General features: G+C 37.4%; 2 protein-coding genes across 5 annotated transcripts in view; both read left to right on the forward strand.

Annotated features, from left to right (window-relative positions):
• Nucleotides 1-9,772, forward strand: part of acsl6 (acyl-CoA synthetase long chain family member 6) — a 48,971-nt gene extending 39,199 nt beyond the window's left edge. For all 3 annotated transcript variants that reach the window (XM_074610684.1, XM_074610685.1, XM_074610686.1), the window contains exons 13-21: nt 308-442; nt 1,876-1,971; nt 3,179-3,251; nt 6,062-6,150; nt 6,549-6,665; nt 6,812-6,955; nt 7,225-7,326; nt 7,409-7,480; nt 8,094-9,772. In XM_074610684.1, the coding sequence (XP_074466785.1) occupies nt 308-442; nt 1,876-1,971; nt 3,179-3,251; nt 6,062-6,150; nt 6,549-6,665; nt 6,812-6,955; nt 7,225-7,326; nt 7,409-7,480; nt 8,094-8,234 (969 nt within the window). In that variant the 3' untranslated portion in view covers nt 8,235-9,772. The remainder of the gene's footprint in view (nt 1-307; nt 443-1,875; nt 1,972-3,178; nt 3,252-6,061; nt 6,151-6,548; nt 6,666-6,811; nt 6,956-7,224; nt 7,327-7,408; nt 7,481-8,093) is intronic.
• Nucleotides 9,773-11,232: 1,460 nt separating this feature from the next.
• Nucleotides 11,233-15,629, forward strand: LOC141753066 (uncharacterized). 2 transcript variants are annotated; one of them, XM_074611386.1, is made up of 8 exons: nt 11,233-11,518; nt 12,717-12,829; nt 13,282-13,654; nt 13,732-13,863; nt 14,617-14,656; nt 14,793-14,839; nt 14,944-14,975; nt 15,079-15,629. In XM_074611386.1, exons 1-8 carry the CDS (start codon nt 11,446-11,448, stop codon nt 15,448-15,450), a joined length of 1,182 nt encoding a protein of 393 aa, XP_074467487.1. In that variant the 5' UTR covers nt 11,233-11,445; the 3' UTR covers nt 15,451-15,629. The 2 variants fall into 2 exon arrangements, with proteins under 2 accessions (XP_074467487.1, XP_074467488.1); XM_074611387.1 differs by having other exon boundaries at nt 12,726-12,829.
• The last annotated feature ends 209 nt before the right edge of the window (nt 15,630-15,838 follow it).

Consider the following 15,838-nt stretch of genomic DNA (forward strand, 5'->3'; position numbering starts at 1 on the left):
GGGATTTGAGGTTTAAAAAACACATAAAATGGGTTACCACTACGTTTCTGAGTCATGTTATGATAAATTTTGTAGCTGTGGTTTAGGAATAGAATGATGACTAATGCATTGAAGTCTGGTTTCTTAAGAAATGCATGCTGTGTAATAAAAAAACTCTACATTTTAAGAGAGGGTTGTTACGGAGAATGCTACCAGTGTTACCAGCTTGCAGATCATTTCTGGTAATGTACATGTTTTCAACAGCTGCAACGAGAAGGGCCTGTCCCCAACCAAACAAATGTGTATGTTGTCTTTGTCTCCTCTGCAGATCTTCAGCCAGGCTAACAGCCCGTTGAAGCGCTGGCTGCTCAACTTTGCTGCTAAGAGAAAAGGTGCTGAAGTCAGCAGCGGGATCATTCGCAGTGACAGCTTCTGGGACAAAGTCTTCTTCAGTAAGATTCAGGTAAATGGTCGTTCCTCTTCCTGAACTAAATGGGCCACCATGGATTGCTGTTCCACAAGCTGGTGACATCCTGCAACAACACTATCACCAAGTTAATTATGATGAAGGTGTGCAGTTGAAGTCAAAGACAGATTTCTATATTGTGGTTTTCACCCTAAATACCATCATTGCTATGCCTTTGTAAAGCAAGGTTAACATTCCATAAAAGTTTTGACACAGTTAGGGGAAATGATGCATCTCACTACTGTACTCCTGGCATTTCCAACTGTCTGGCTTGAAGACTGGTGAGACAAGTTTATGCCACAACTCACTGACAGCATCATTTTTTTACCAGCAAGGATCTTTACCAGCCGTGACAGCGATGCTGGGATTGTTACCTGAGTCTGTGTGTGTGTCACCATGGCAAAATGTGGTCCTGGACTCACCTATTTAGCAGGAACTGCCACAGTACTTTGCCAGGTATTCATATTTCTATCTGTCTGTCTGTAGACAGATTTTGTAATCCGATAGCATCACAATCGTGCAAGATGCAGTTACGAAACTTTACAGGTGTGTAGCTGAGATCAAACTGAAGGCTGAGTTTGAAGATGGGTGTGGTCCAAGCAAGGGCGCTGGAAGTAGGGGGGTAGGAAGTGGGGAAGGGGCCATTTGGTGTTGCGGCTGGTGTGATCCCATCACAACATGGTCATGGTTTTTTTCACTTTTCCACTGAAAAATTGGTTAAAGGAAAAAGATTTTCTAAAAGGAGCAAATCTTATGTTTGAACAAACCCTGCAAGACGACAGTGTTTGTGGAGAGAAAAAGATTATCATGCACCAGAGCTCCTTAAAGTGATTACACAACCAAAGACACTATTAAACTATAGACTGTTTAAGTTGCACGTAGTATTTTTATAATCCTATTTTCACTTTAAATTCCAATATAATCAAGCAGGTGTAAAAGACAAGTAGTTGTCACACCTGCCTGTATTTATTCTCTAGTGTGCTGCATTGTTTGTATTTTACCACTTAGAATTGATGGTAATCTTCCTGAGCTCTTTGCAATTATCTAGACTTAAAGCCCCTGAAAACTGTATTTCTCCACAACCTTTTTGACCAAGAGAGCAACATAAAAAACTGCTTCATCAGGTGGGGTTTGTTTATATTTAGAGACCAAACAGCTCACCAACTGTCATCAGATTAAAATCCAAACCAGTGAGGAGAGCACAGAGAAAAAAACAAAACCAGAAAACTCTCATGTAATATAACTAAAACAGTTTGACCCCATCGCTCACAGTAAGAAGCAGATTGAGAGAGAGCCTTGAAAGCCCACTCTTTAAAATCCAATGTAAACAATACATTCTTGGATTGTTTTTTTTTATTATTGATATTATGTTACGAAAAAATGAAAGTGAAGACCCCTCTGTAGTGATCATGTGTTTCCTGTCTGTACAGGCCAGCCTCGGAGGAAGACTGAGGATGATTATAACAGGAGCGGCTCCTACCTCGCCCACCGTCCTGGGATTTCTCAGAGCAGCTCTGGGATGCCAGGTCAGACAAACACACATACACACACACACACACACACACACACACACACACACACACACACACGCACACACACACACACACACACACACACACTCATATATATATGTTTGTAGTACTATTCTTTGACGAACCTCATTCACGTAATTGATTCTCTAGACCCTAACCATCACAACTACATGCCTACAAACCCTTACCTTAAAGGGATAGTTCAGATGTTTTGAAGTGGGGTTGTATGAGGTACTTATCTATAGTCAGTGTTTTACCTAAAGTAGATGACGGTCGACACACCCCCAGTTTGGAGAAACAGACAGGAGTTACCGCATGGGAGCCAAGCAATGTACTGCTGTGGACGGGGCTAGCAGCAAAACGTATTTAAGCCACTTAAAAGAAAGGCTCAACTAACTAACATCAGTTTAAGTGTATGCTATATTTAGAATGTTTTCACCTGTTTAACTTTCCGTGAGACAGCTGTACAGTCTATGTTTCCGATGGAGAACTGAAGCCGTTATCTATGCTCTCGCCAAATCAACAAAACCACATTGAAAAAAACTGTAATTTTACTTCGCAGAACACGAGAATAGCTGGTCTACCGCTGCCTCGATCGAGTGGTAGATCGAGTGGTAGATCAGCAACCCCGTGTTCTGCGAGGTAAAATTACTGTTTTTTTCAGTGGAGTCTGGTGGCTTGGATGAGAGTATAGATGGATACAACAGCTTCAGTTCCCGTTGGAAGGGACTGTCTGATGGCAAGGTCAACTGGTGAAAATATTCTAGATGTAGTGTACACTTAAACTGATTTTTTTAGGTGAACCGTTCTTTTAGGCGGCTAAAATACGTTTTGCTACCGGCATCGTCCACAGCAGTACATTGCTTTGTTCCGGTGTCGGTAACTCCTGTCTGCTTCTCCAAACTGGGGGTGTGCCAGCCGTCATCTACTGTAGGTAAAACACTGACTATGGATAAGTACCTCATGCAACCCCACTTCAAAAAACCAAAACCAAAACTTGATTCTAAACGTAAGCCTAAAACTACATATAAATCCTTAAATAGCCCTTTAAAGAAGTGAGGACCAGACAAAATGCCCTCACTCTCAAGGCCTAATACTCAAATTGGTCCTCACAAAGATACGTACATGCTATGTTCAACCATCATACAGTACAGTACATGCACGAATACAACCTCTCAACATGGCCTGTGTCTGTGTGCAGGTGTACGAGGCGTACGGCCAGACAGAGTGCACAGCTGGCTGCACCTTCACCACACCTGGCGACTGGACCCCAGGTGAGCGTTTGTGTAACAGGCCTAGAAAAGGAAGACAGATCCTTATCTCTGCCGAACTCAATTAACTTGTTTACTTGACTAGAGGCTCAGTTCAAAGGTGTGGTCATGATTGTGAGAAATAAACGTGCTGTGATAGTGTTTAATTAAGGTCAGTGTGTGTGTAAACTTGATAAGTGAACTGCTGCTGCTCCGTGAATGCCCCTGATATGAAACGTGGGCTCACAGCCGCTCAGATAATGATGTAACTACTGAGGTCTTATCAGCTCCGCTACCAGTGAGCATTTTATAGATCACCCACAGTGGAAAATAAGCAGGGCGAGAGTGAGGGGGAGGCTGTGCAGTAGAGGGAGAAAGGAAAAAGGTGAGGCCTGGAAGGGTGGGACAGACAGAAAGAAAGGAGCTGTTCCATCACATTATCAACAAACAGTCATAATGTCGGCTCAGGTTTTTGCCAACATCAACAAGCCTGTATAAACGACAAGTAGCTGCCACAACTGCCCGTATTTACCCTCTACTGTTCTGTTAAACGTCTTGGCATTGATAGTAATTTTCCAAGTGTCCAATTGTACAGACTTAAAGCTATTTATGGATTTAACTGTGTTATAATTGGCTGTCTGATTAAGTCATCAAATAATAGATTTTTAGCTGGAGATAAACCAAAATAAACCACTGTATTTTAATACATCACATTTGTTTCAGCTATATATTCAGAAGCAATTAAATCTGTCTTTAGGGATAGGGTTTTAGGTTAATAATTGAAATACATTTATTATTATTATTATTATTATTATTATTATTATTACTAATCACATATTATACCACATGAACAAATGCATAACTAATGCCTACCCTTCATTAAATGTTCTAGTTAGTTGCATCTAGGGGCTGCAACTAACTATTATTTTCATTTTTGATTTTCTCAATTAATCGATGGTTCGATAGATATTCAGTTTACTGTCATAGAGGAGTAAAGAAACCAGAAAATATTCACATTTAAGAAGCTGGAATCAGAGTATTTTGACTTTTATTTCTTAAAAAATTACTCAGGCCGATTAATTATCAAAATAGATGGTGATTCATTTAATAATTGACAACTAATGGATTAATCGTTGCAGTTCTAGTTGCATCTACACATTCTATTTTATAGAAAATTATACAAAAATGAAAATTCATATGGAATTGACAAGTGGCAAATAGCTCAATCCACCAAAGTGAGAGAAACATTAAAATTTTACAGAAGCACGACAGATGAATTAGTGAAAGAAATGTTGTTGCAACAGGTTGGCATCATGAGATCTGGATAGCTTTCCAACATGGTGCCCTATTCATTGAAATAAATGAATTTTAATTCTTCCAGGCTTTTGAGGGTTTTTGCTATCTTACTGCCTGCACACACAAATACAAAAAACATGAGTAAGATGAAATAACACCACACAGTTCAGAGCTTTTCCTGAGAGCCTGGTGAACATGCCATCACCTGCTTTCAGTTACATGTGTTTCCTCTGTGTGGACGGAGCTTTAACAACACTAGTTTTTGGTATAAACTAGGCTCAGTAGGTAAACCACAGTGAGCACTTATCGCTTATTCAATTCACTAAATAAATCCACCTAATCCCTGAAGGGAAGGTGGAGATGAATGTGATGAGTAAGGACTTAAGTGATCATGAAAGTCGTGTTTGTCAGTTTCCTGCATGTTATTGATGAAGATTTCATGCTGTATATAAAACCTTTTGTGAGCTTTATAATTCTTAATATCTGAGTATTACTCGTAGCGTAATAATCGTCCTCTTTGTCCTTTATATGTAGCATGTAGGTTGTAGTGAGGTATAACATGAGTCAACTCACTGGCTTATATTTATTGTATTTAGTTTGTATGAGTAATGACACAGTTTGACCTTGCAGTAAAAAGCACAAACTGCTTTTGTAAAAATAACTGAAGAAAATGACTTAAAAGTGTCTCAATTGTTTTGTTTAGGCTGAATTAATATGGAAAATTACGAATCACGACCTTTGACCTTTAAAGCATAAAACAGCTACTGCAATTTGTGAGACAGTGTCGTCTTTGTCAGTCATTTATTTTTTGTCTGAATCAGTGAAATGATTAACAAATACGTATACAGTATGTACCGTGCATTCAGAAACGTTGCTGTCAGGATCATGCATTAAACATTAAAAGAGTAGTTTGATCTCCTACTCGAACACAGAAAATATTCATTTACTGCTATTTGACTGGAGTAGAAGGAACCCTACTGTGGTAAAAATCTGTTAATGTTAAAGCTCCTCATTTAAAATGTACTACTAGTTGCCTTCACCCTTGAATTCCACTATTTTCTTCCTATGTCCACATGTGTTTTTAGAGTAAAGATGGGTGAAACAAACACAGAGAGAAATGGCTTGATACATTTTTTAACATTGCACATCAGCCAAAACCCTAACATGAAACCATAACCTCATGTGCCTGTTGTGCGGCTTGCAGCGCTGGCAGTAATTAAAAGACTGTTAGATCACTAGATCACTATGTTGACCAACATCTAAATGTAGTCTAGCATCACCTCCTGCTGCTCAGCTCTGATACTGCATGAGGTATTTGTATTTCTACGAAAAGAAATATGACCTTTCTTTCTTTTAGATTTCATAGACATTAAGTTTAAAATTGTTTTTAATGAATGTAACCAAATGTGTTCAGGTGAAAATACTCCCTCCTACTCACATAATTATCGAAGGGTTGTCCAAATTGACACACAAAAAAGGAAAATAATTCAAAAAGAAAAGGTTGTTTTGTTGAGTTTTTAATTATTTTGTTTCAATAGGTCACGTCGGGGCGCCGCTGCCATGTAACCTCATTAGACTGGTGGATGTTCCTGACAAGAACTACTTTGCCTCTAAAGGAGAGGGAGAGGTAAGCAACATGATTTTTAAAGAAAGAAACATTCACACTGTGCATACAGTACACAGTATGTGTATGAGTTTATGTGTGTGTGTGTGTGTGTGTGTGTGTGTTCATCATGATCAGAGAGCTAACTGTAAGCTCATTTAAAATTTTACAATGCCGCTTTGACATTAATATTTTAAAATGCCAAGATAGGGAAACAAGGCCCAGATATGAGATGTGTAAAACAGCAACGTATATTTTATCTAGGAGTTGACATGCAATGCACGTAATCAAGAGAATAAAAGCGTCATATAAAATAAGATTACATAGGAACATACATTTTTTTATAAGAATAAAATCGGTGTCAGTGTTTGTAGAGGAGATACAGTGTATATATGCCACCACTTTTCTAATCTCCAATGTAGGTTTGTGTGAAGGGACCAAACGTGTTTAAGGGCTACCTCAAAGACCCGGAGAGGACGGCCGAGACGCTGGACACAGACGGCTGGCTTCACACCGGAGACATCGGCAAATGGTTGCCTGTATGTACACACGGCTCACATCACACTCCATTATAGGCATAATAAAAAAAATTATATTACACAGCATTTGCAATTTTTTTACATGAGCACCTCTCAGGATTTTCATCCTGTTTCTGGTCATTAATTGAACCTCTCCTCTGCTGCAGAATGGCACACTGAAGATCATCGACAGGAAGAAGCACATCTTCAAGTTGGCGCAGGGCGAGTACATCTCCCCCGAGAAGATTGAGAACATCTACATTAGGAGCCAACCTGTGGCACAGCTCTATGTTCATGGAGATAGCCTGCAGGTACGAATACTAAAACAAACGCACACACCATTTGAATGTCCTATAGACCTTAATTAATCTAATTCGTAGCTGTCCACATTAAGCTTTCCGAGGCACAAATGAAATTATTGGCTCCTGAGAGACTTTGTCTGTGCTATGGCTCTTCTTGTGCTCCATTTCAAACCAGGACAAATAGAGTACATAATCATCTATCTGGTGCTATTTTTTAAGCTGAATTAATACACAATCTTTTGACTTTTGCCCCTTATGTTTGTGTTTGCTCTTTCCAGTCCTGTTTGGTTGGAATTGTGGTTCCTGACCCTGAAGTCATGCCTGAATGGGCCAAGAAAAAAGGCATATTAGGCACCTACAAGGACCTCTGTAAAAACACGGTAGGTGACACGCGGCTCAAACGCTTCCAAACGCTGTTGATAATAGATTCTACGGAAAATAACTTTCTTCCTTTGTCAACAGGAATTAAAGAAGGCGATCCTTGAAGATTTGGTGCGTCTGGGCAAGGCCAGTGGCCTCCACTCTTTTGAGCAGGTAGGTACAGTAGGCTAGGTTATATGTTTTGGTTTGTTACATTTGTTGTAGCAGCCTTGGTCTTAAATCTACAGTATGTTCGTATATGTGCCATCAATATATCAAGGAAGGTCTGTTTGATTGATTTTGTCATAATGTCTTTATAGGATCCTTCAGTAATGCAATTATTATTAATAATTAATAATAATTATTGACAAATTGCTCCAGTCTGAGCCACTCAGTAAAATAATGACAGTAAAAATTTACACTGCAGCAGTTAATAAATATATTTAGGGCTGCAATATGATTATAATTGATCATTATGAATATGAAAGGTTGGAGAGTGTTGTTGAAACCTTTGAGTTTGTTTTCTCATTATATTAAAAACAAATAAAGCTAAAATCAGCCAAATAAAAGAGAGTTATTGACATATAGGTGCTTGTTCCCCTTGGATAAGCAAAAACTGTATTACAGATCTTATGCTGACTTGTGTTATCTATAATAATATTCCCTAAAATGACACTAACCCGGGGTTCTTGTTAAAGTTATATAACCCAAGAGGAATGTAGTAACTTGGGGGAGACTCAAGAATCTTGTTCTCATTCAACATCTTTTCTATTCTTTCCTTTTAAAGGTGAAGAACATCTACGTCCACAACGAGATGTTCTCCATCGTAAACGGACTCCTGACTCCGACACTAAAGGCCAAGAGGCCGGAGCTGAGGGAGTTCTTCAAGGAGAAGATCGAGCGGCTCTACAACAGCATCTCCATGTGAAGGCCGGCACATTTTTCCCTTGGAGCATCTTAACACTAAGATCTGCTTTGACCATTGACCCGCAGTGGGACAAAGACGTGACACCTTAGGCTTAACATGCTTTGGGAAAACAAGCCAAACCTGGCCTTACTATGGAAGATTTAAAATAAAAAATCAAAGAAATAAAGTGGAAAACAATACACATTTGTATTTCCTTTTTATGTATGCATTTACTGTGGTATTATAATCCAATGAAAGCATATGTTAAAAGGAAAATTATGTAGCTTTTAGTCTGTGAACTGAATTGTTTTTCATTGTGACATGAATTTTCCATGCTGCATTAAGAACAAATCACACAACAGAAGTGGGTGCATCTCAGTGTTGTCCAGCAGAGGGCAGCATAGACCTGCCAACACTAAATACAAAGTAGTTTTCATGAAGAGGTGTATTTCACTTTATTTCTTTGTTTGATTTGTTTTAATTTAGGCATTTTAAATCTTACTTACATTGCTACCTGCTATCTCCCCAAAACAAACCATCAGATGCTCTCTCCCCAGCAGCGGCAGCACCTTTTATGTTGAGCAATCCACTCCTACTTCCTGTCAAACTGCTTCTCCTCCATCAGTTTAAACCCACCAGCCAAACACAACCTAAAAACCCACAGTTGTAGGCTACGACAGCAAGCGTGATGTCTTTGTGTATAGACTAGCTCAAGGAGATGTCCTGCTGAAACTTCGTGGGACAGTAATGGACTTCATCCTCAGTGGAAAACAGTAGATTTTCCTTTTAATCGAACAAGCAGTGCCGCCAAGCAGGGCCTGTGACATTTCCCCTGATCTGACACAGCAAAGATTCAACCCAGACATGGTGCAATTTGACCGAAAGCACATGTTTGAGGTCAGAGGTAGAGAGAGTAGCAGCTCCTGCCTTACAAATCACTGCTGTCTACACTGCTCCATGTTTGAGCCACATCCAGATCACACTTCATGTATTCACTCGTTCATTAAAGTCACCTCTACATGGCTGTGATCGGCAGTTCAGCATGCATGCTATACTCGTTTATGTGAAGGACTGGCCCACTGTAACAATCACACTCAGTCGCTTCAATCACAACTTTCTTTACATCCATCTTTGCACAACTAGTATGTCAGGTATAAAAAAAAAAAAGAGATAATGCAAAAAGCAGGGCTCAGGGCAATGCATGCAGTTTGCCCTGCGATGCTGGCACCGTTAGCGTTTGACTTGAAAAAGACGAGTATTTCTTTGTGGCCATTAATAGCAGGTTGTACGCAGCTGCCCCACAGCCACTGCTGCTAGTGCAAGGCTTTGTAACGTAGGCAAAGCTGATGAATCCCACTCACTGGAGGAAAAATAGAACAACCATCAACTTTTAAACAAAATAAGCTGTTTTTTTTCTGAGGGTTTACACATAGAAGTAATGTATAGGCTTTTTAAGTTGATTACCGTCCCAAAGCATAAACAATGTGGATGTACATAAATGAGGACAGCTAGATGTAAGCATATTTATTCAAAATCAATGGTTTGAATGGATTTTTTTTCTCTCTTTTTGCGTGTAGTGAGATGAATTGTACTTATTTATTTATCTATTCTGCTGTAAAATGGAATCAGCACCATATCCTTGTAATGATTGAGTGCAGCAATAGGGATGAGGGAGGGTGGGGAATAGGTCAAGGGCAATGAAATAAAAAGATATTCTGGAATGATTTTAAACTAGTGTCTTGTTTCTTTTATTGCTTACAGGTTTTATTTTGAAAGGTTTCCCTGGTATGAATATCATGTTTCTATTTTTGGATTTAGGTTGTTTTTGTCTTGTCCCATTCACCCAAACCAACCCGTGTCTATTATTTATTTATTTTGGATCAGATAAAAACAAAACAAAAAATAATAAATAAAATTATCAGTAAAAACATAACAAACTCATAATAAACAAATTATAATAAACAAATTAAACAAATATTACACGTCCAAAAAGGAGCAGAAAGAAATGTATACTTATATGCTCCTACCAATTCTCCATAACTCTTTCTTTCACATTTGTTTAGATGTTTTTATTACCCTATTAATACATTAAATTATAAATTAGTATTGCACAATCGAAAGGCACATCATTTAGCACATCACAGTTCACAATTATAAAGCAACAGAGCAAGCGATAACAATAACAAGCAAAAAGGAAATTACAAGACAAAAATAAATATATGCATAAAGATATAAGGCTTTTTGAATTGTACAACCTTTTACATATAGTAGCGTCTGTATAAAATACTCAAGTAAAGTAGCTACAAGTATCTCAAACTTGTACTTAATTACAGTTGGCTACTTGAGTAAATGTACTGCAGACCAGAACGCTAATATATCTTGTTATTAATACAACTATTTCCAGTTATGATATTAGGCTACTGATCCTGATACTGAGGTGATTTGTTTTAAAGATCCCATATTGTAAAAAGTGAGATTTCCATGTCTTTTATATTATAAAGCAGGTTTAAGTGCTATATAAATACTGTTAAACTATCAAAACGCTCAATATACGGAGAAATACACACAGCCCGTATTCAGAAATTGTGCGTTTGAAACAAGCCTTTAGGATTTCTGTCCATTTGTGATGTCACAAATATACAATATTTAGACCATTACACGGTTTTAAACGTAAACATTCAAAATGTGTCCCAGTTTATTTCCTGTTGCAGTGTATGTAAATAACATCAGCTGACAGGAAGTAAACATGGACCTAAGCTGCTGCCTAGCAACGCAATTCCGTTGCAATTCCATTGAAATGTATTAAAACGGAGCGTTTCAGACACAGGGTGAATACAGGTATATTCAGGCAGACAGAATGAGGAAAATAAAGTTGTTTTTTTTAACATTATAGCATGTAAACATGTTCTAGTAGAAACACAAAACACAAGTATGAAAATAAAAATGAGCACGATATGGGACCTTTAAGACTTCCGTTGAATATTTTCAAAATAAAAGTGAAACGTATTTATTTAATCGTCATTAGCAGCAGGTGTGCTCGGTTGCTAGGCACCGCACAGAGATCAGAGAGGAAAAGTGTCAGTATGTTTTAGCATCCAGTCTGATTTTAAACCGTTAATCTCTCAGTTTTTAGGTAATAATATTACATATTTGTGTAAATGTGTTTGCAGCAACAGTTGCTCTAACATCTGTTTTAGATTTTAGACGTTTTAGACGTTAATTTCATTAAGAAATGGGTCGACACAAGTCCAACCGACCTAACAAACGAGATACACCTGTGAAACGAGCACTGAGCAGACGAGACAGTAAGAAATAAACACTCAAACACACACATCAGCTTAAAAGTAACCTACTTTTTCTTTATAAAATATAATTTGCTCATAGTATGCACCATAACTTTAGTAAAACAATAACAATAACCTAATATTTTCAGGTGGAGTTTATTTCATTCTCACTGTGCAATATCATTTTTCACTTGTGCAATTTTGTTAATAGTCTGTTTATTGTCAATACTGTATATACTGCTCCTATTTGTATACTTCCTTCTATTTAAATGGTTCATATTTTGTATATATTTGCATATTTTAGCTCTTTTTTTACTTTGTTATCAGATGCATCTTGTTTTTTTGCACTATCCCCTTTGCTGCTGTACACTGCAAAAGGAATATCTTATCTTATCTTATCTTATCTTATCTTGTCTTAAAGTAGCCAACAGGATTAGTTTAGTTTGAGCTTCTGTGCTCAGTTGAACTTTAAATAGCCTACTGGGAGCCTATTCAATTCTGAAAGAAAAAATGCTCAACATCACTTTGTTTGTCTGAATTCATGTGTTTCTCATTTTAGTGTTTAACTACTTAAATCTGTTCACATTAAACCTACTTTAATGTAGTCAATGCATTAGGGCAGAGGCCTACAGAGGCTCCAAACTGTTTCAGATGAGGCCCAGTGAATGGAAGTGAAAACATATTGGTTATTAAAAGAAGATGGAATAGCCTAAATGTGTGTGATTTGGTTAAAAATATAGTAGTTTTAGTGAATTTTACTGTTTTTTTCCCACTTTCCCATAGTTAGAAACTAATAAATGCCTTAAGGCAGACCTTTTTATGTATTTGGTGTCATTGTCTGACATTAAAGGTCCCATATCATGCTCATTTTCAGCTTCATACTTGTATTTTATGTTTCTACTTGAACATGTTTACATGCTGATTCAAAATTCAAAAGCTCAGTTTCTGAATACAGGCTGTGGGTATTTCTCTGTAGATTGAGAGTTTTGATACTTTCACAGTATTTATACAGCACTTAAACCTATTTTATGATATAAAAGACATGAAAATCTAACTTTTTACAGTATGGGACCTTTAAGTCAAACAGCAATATTAGGCCCATAATCTCAGACTTTGAAAACCCCCATGCATTAGGAGAACTTTATCTGTCCTGTTCAATGCAGGTACATTAAGCAACTGCATCTATCTAGCTACTATCATTCATGCATTACTTATTCAGAACTTTCAGAGTGCAGGAGGCTTCTGCCCAACAAGCATTATGAAGCATTTCCAGAGGAACCTGAGGTGAAGGAGATGAATTTCCCCACCGTCAAACCAGCCCACCCAGTGTTGGTGAGTATTCTGACTAGTAGAGAGATATTTATATGTATGGATAACAAACTTTGATTTCTATTCTCTTCATAATAATTATATTGACATGCATAAACCACATTCTCTATATGGGAATGCTGAATACTTTCAGTTTACTTTTTATGTACTTATCAGAGATATACTTAACAAAGGTATACATAAGTATATTTTGCTCATACTGACAAGTTTACAGAAAAGTCTAAGTATGCTCATATTGTCAGTCATCTGTCATTGATAGATGTTTCAGAGTCACCCTAAAAACAAAATGTAATATTTAAAGAAGTTATTAAAATCATTAAAAAAAAAGATGCAAGATAGAGGCTCACAATATAGGACATGCAAAAAAGGAAATAAATACATATAATATAGCCGTTTGTTTAAAAAAAAAAATGTACTCTCTCCTCATTTTCCATGCTTATCCTTCAAACACACAGACGAGCATCAAGCCTGCCGACTGCAAATATGTGTTACGCCTGAGAAGCCCTGCATTTACTGAAAACCCCAGAGACAAAGTCGTCTCGCGTGCCGCACCAGCTAATAAAAAATCTGGCCACCGAGTGTCACCAGCAGGTCACCAAACCATTCACACGACTCCCGAGCCAGAGGCTTTCAAAGGTGGTGAAATGCCAGTTAAAGAAGAAAAGCAAAACCTGACAGTGACTCTGGGAAGCATCTCATCTTCTAGCATGGAGTCAGACACAACTTTCAGCTCTGATGATGATGATGATGGTGATGAGGAAGACTCCTCTGCCTCTGAAACTTCCATCAATCTTCCCTCCCCGGAGATCTTCAGAAGAGAGAGCTATGGTTTGTGTGCATTTTTGTTTATCCACCACCAGAATGTAAGGTTATTAGATTCTATTTTTTTAATCTTCTTTCCACAGTGGAGACATTGACTTTCCCCTTTACGGAGGAGCTGGGTCTCCATCTTCACATAAAAAACTCCACCCTGCTGGATGTGAGCCACGCTGAGAGCATCAACATGTTTCATCCCCCCAATGTTTCTAACATCCTCGGTAATACACATTTCTTATTATTTAAAATAGCAAACTACTGTAGGTATCATAAGAAATTTGGTTAGTACAGTTAATTTTGTAGGATATTTAGACCCCAGCCAATAACTTTGAAGTTAAAATATATATATATATTTTTTTTTGGATGTACCTTTAAGTATGATATTGCTATGGGATAAACATTTTAAACTTGTTAATAAAAAAAAGAAATTGGGTATAGAATTTTTTTTTTATCACAACTTAAAATATATATTAGCAGTTGGTCAGTTGTAGCTTATCGTGTATTCTGAGGAATATATATAATAAAATAATCATTAAATAAAAACATATATAAAATTATATAATAAATAAAATGTATAAAATAAAATAAAAATTGAAAAGTGTACAGTGTTAGTTTTAGGAAGCGTCGGCCTTTTCAGATTTTTTAGAATCTCATTTTTAAAAACACATTGTTGTGGCAAGAAAGTTTGTATTTTTTAATATCTTTGGGTAAGGAATAAAAAAGAAAGTAATAATCATAATTTAATTATATTGTTCTATTTCATAAAATTGTATTTATTTATTTTTCTTCAATTTGCAATTAAAACATAAGAGGATTTTTTCACAACAAGTCATGTATTAAAAAATTATATTTTGCAGGGTCAAATTGTCATTCTAACAACAGAAAAACTGATATAATTTGATGTCCAAGTGTATGTATGTATGTATATGAAACAGTCGGCAGTTGTCTGATAATAACTAAACATTTGTCTGCAGATGTCTCTACAATCCTTGCTGAAAAGAGCTGTGAGATCAAGTGAGTCTGTTGAATTTCTTTCTTGAAAAGACACTTAACATGCACCATTTAGTAGATTAATTTTCCAAAAGTTCTAATAATATCTTGAGTGCTCTACATGACCAAAACTGATCTTCTCTCTTTGCATCAAAAACAGAGGACCTGAAGCTGAGACCAAAATACATACAGACTCATTTAAAACAGGTTAAGATTCATTAATTGAGATGTGTATCTTAATCAAACTGTACAATGTCATAAAGCACCAAATAATAATGTGATAGTCTTGTTTTTCAACCCTCAATCTGCAGAGAAGGCCTTCAAGAGGGAAACTCCACCAAAAGTGAGAAAGTCACCTGGCTATCCATGTAATGTAAAATATGACGTACACAATTTAATTTTTACTTAAATTATGATCATGGTCTAATATAGTTCTGCTCCCCTAGCTCACCAACAGAAGGCCCATTTCGTACAAGAAGAAGGTATGGTTTTGCCCCATCATTGCTGAGACCTTTGAAGCAAAACACACACCAGCCTCCAAATTAACCATCCACATGTCCAGCCCGGCTGAGCAGCTGCAGCCTGACGCAGACACATCCAGAGCAGGTGAGATCAACTCTAAAGAAGAAGCATTACGACTGACGGCAACGTTGAAAAGGCCTGTACAAAGTAGCCCGGAGAAAGCCAAGTTATTTGACTTTGACAACAGTGACAGGGATGCCTTCTTTAAAGGGATGAGGGAAAGGTGCGTCCATCTCAGGAGTGCTCCTTTATTTCCTCTCACAGCTCCTGAGTACACAGAACCTTTTGTCCTGTGACATTTGAAGCCAAAATATTGTATGTAAACATTTGAGCTTTCTCCCATAATCTATAGAGATCAAGGAAGTCCGTATATGAAATATCCTGTAAAAGACCTCAAAACAAGATGTCAAGACTCAGTATATGAGGCTGAATAAATGTCTGAAACTGAAAAAATAAATGTGCACAGTTTAATCAGCATTTGAATGTGTTATTTAAAGAGAATAATTCCAATTCATGCCACACCTTGTCATGTATGTAGGTGCCTGCACACCATAGACTATCTACTTTCATTGCTTTTCAACCTGGCGCTTATTACATAACCTACTGTACAAATTGTGGCACATCCGGTTATGAAAATGCACTTTTAATACACACTGTAAGCAGTCAAACCAGCCCCGGATTTCC

Source organism: Sebastes fasciatus, chromosome 16 (assembly GCF_043250625.1).
Source record: "Sebastes fasciatus isolate fSebFas1 chromosome 16, fSebFas1.pri, whole genome shotgun sequence".
Classification (NCBI taxonomy): domain Eukaryota; kingdom Metazoa; phylum Chordata; class Actinopteri; order Perciformes; family Sebastidae; genus Sebastes; species Sebastes fasciatus.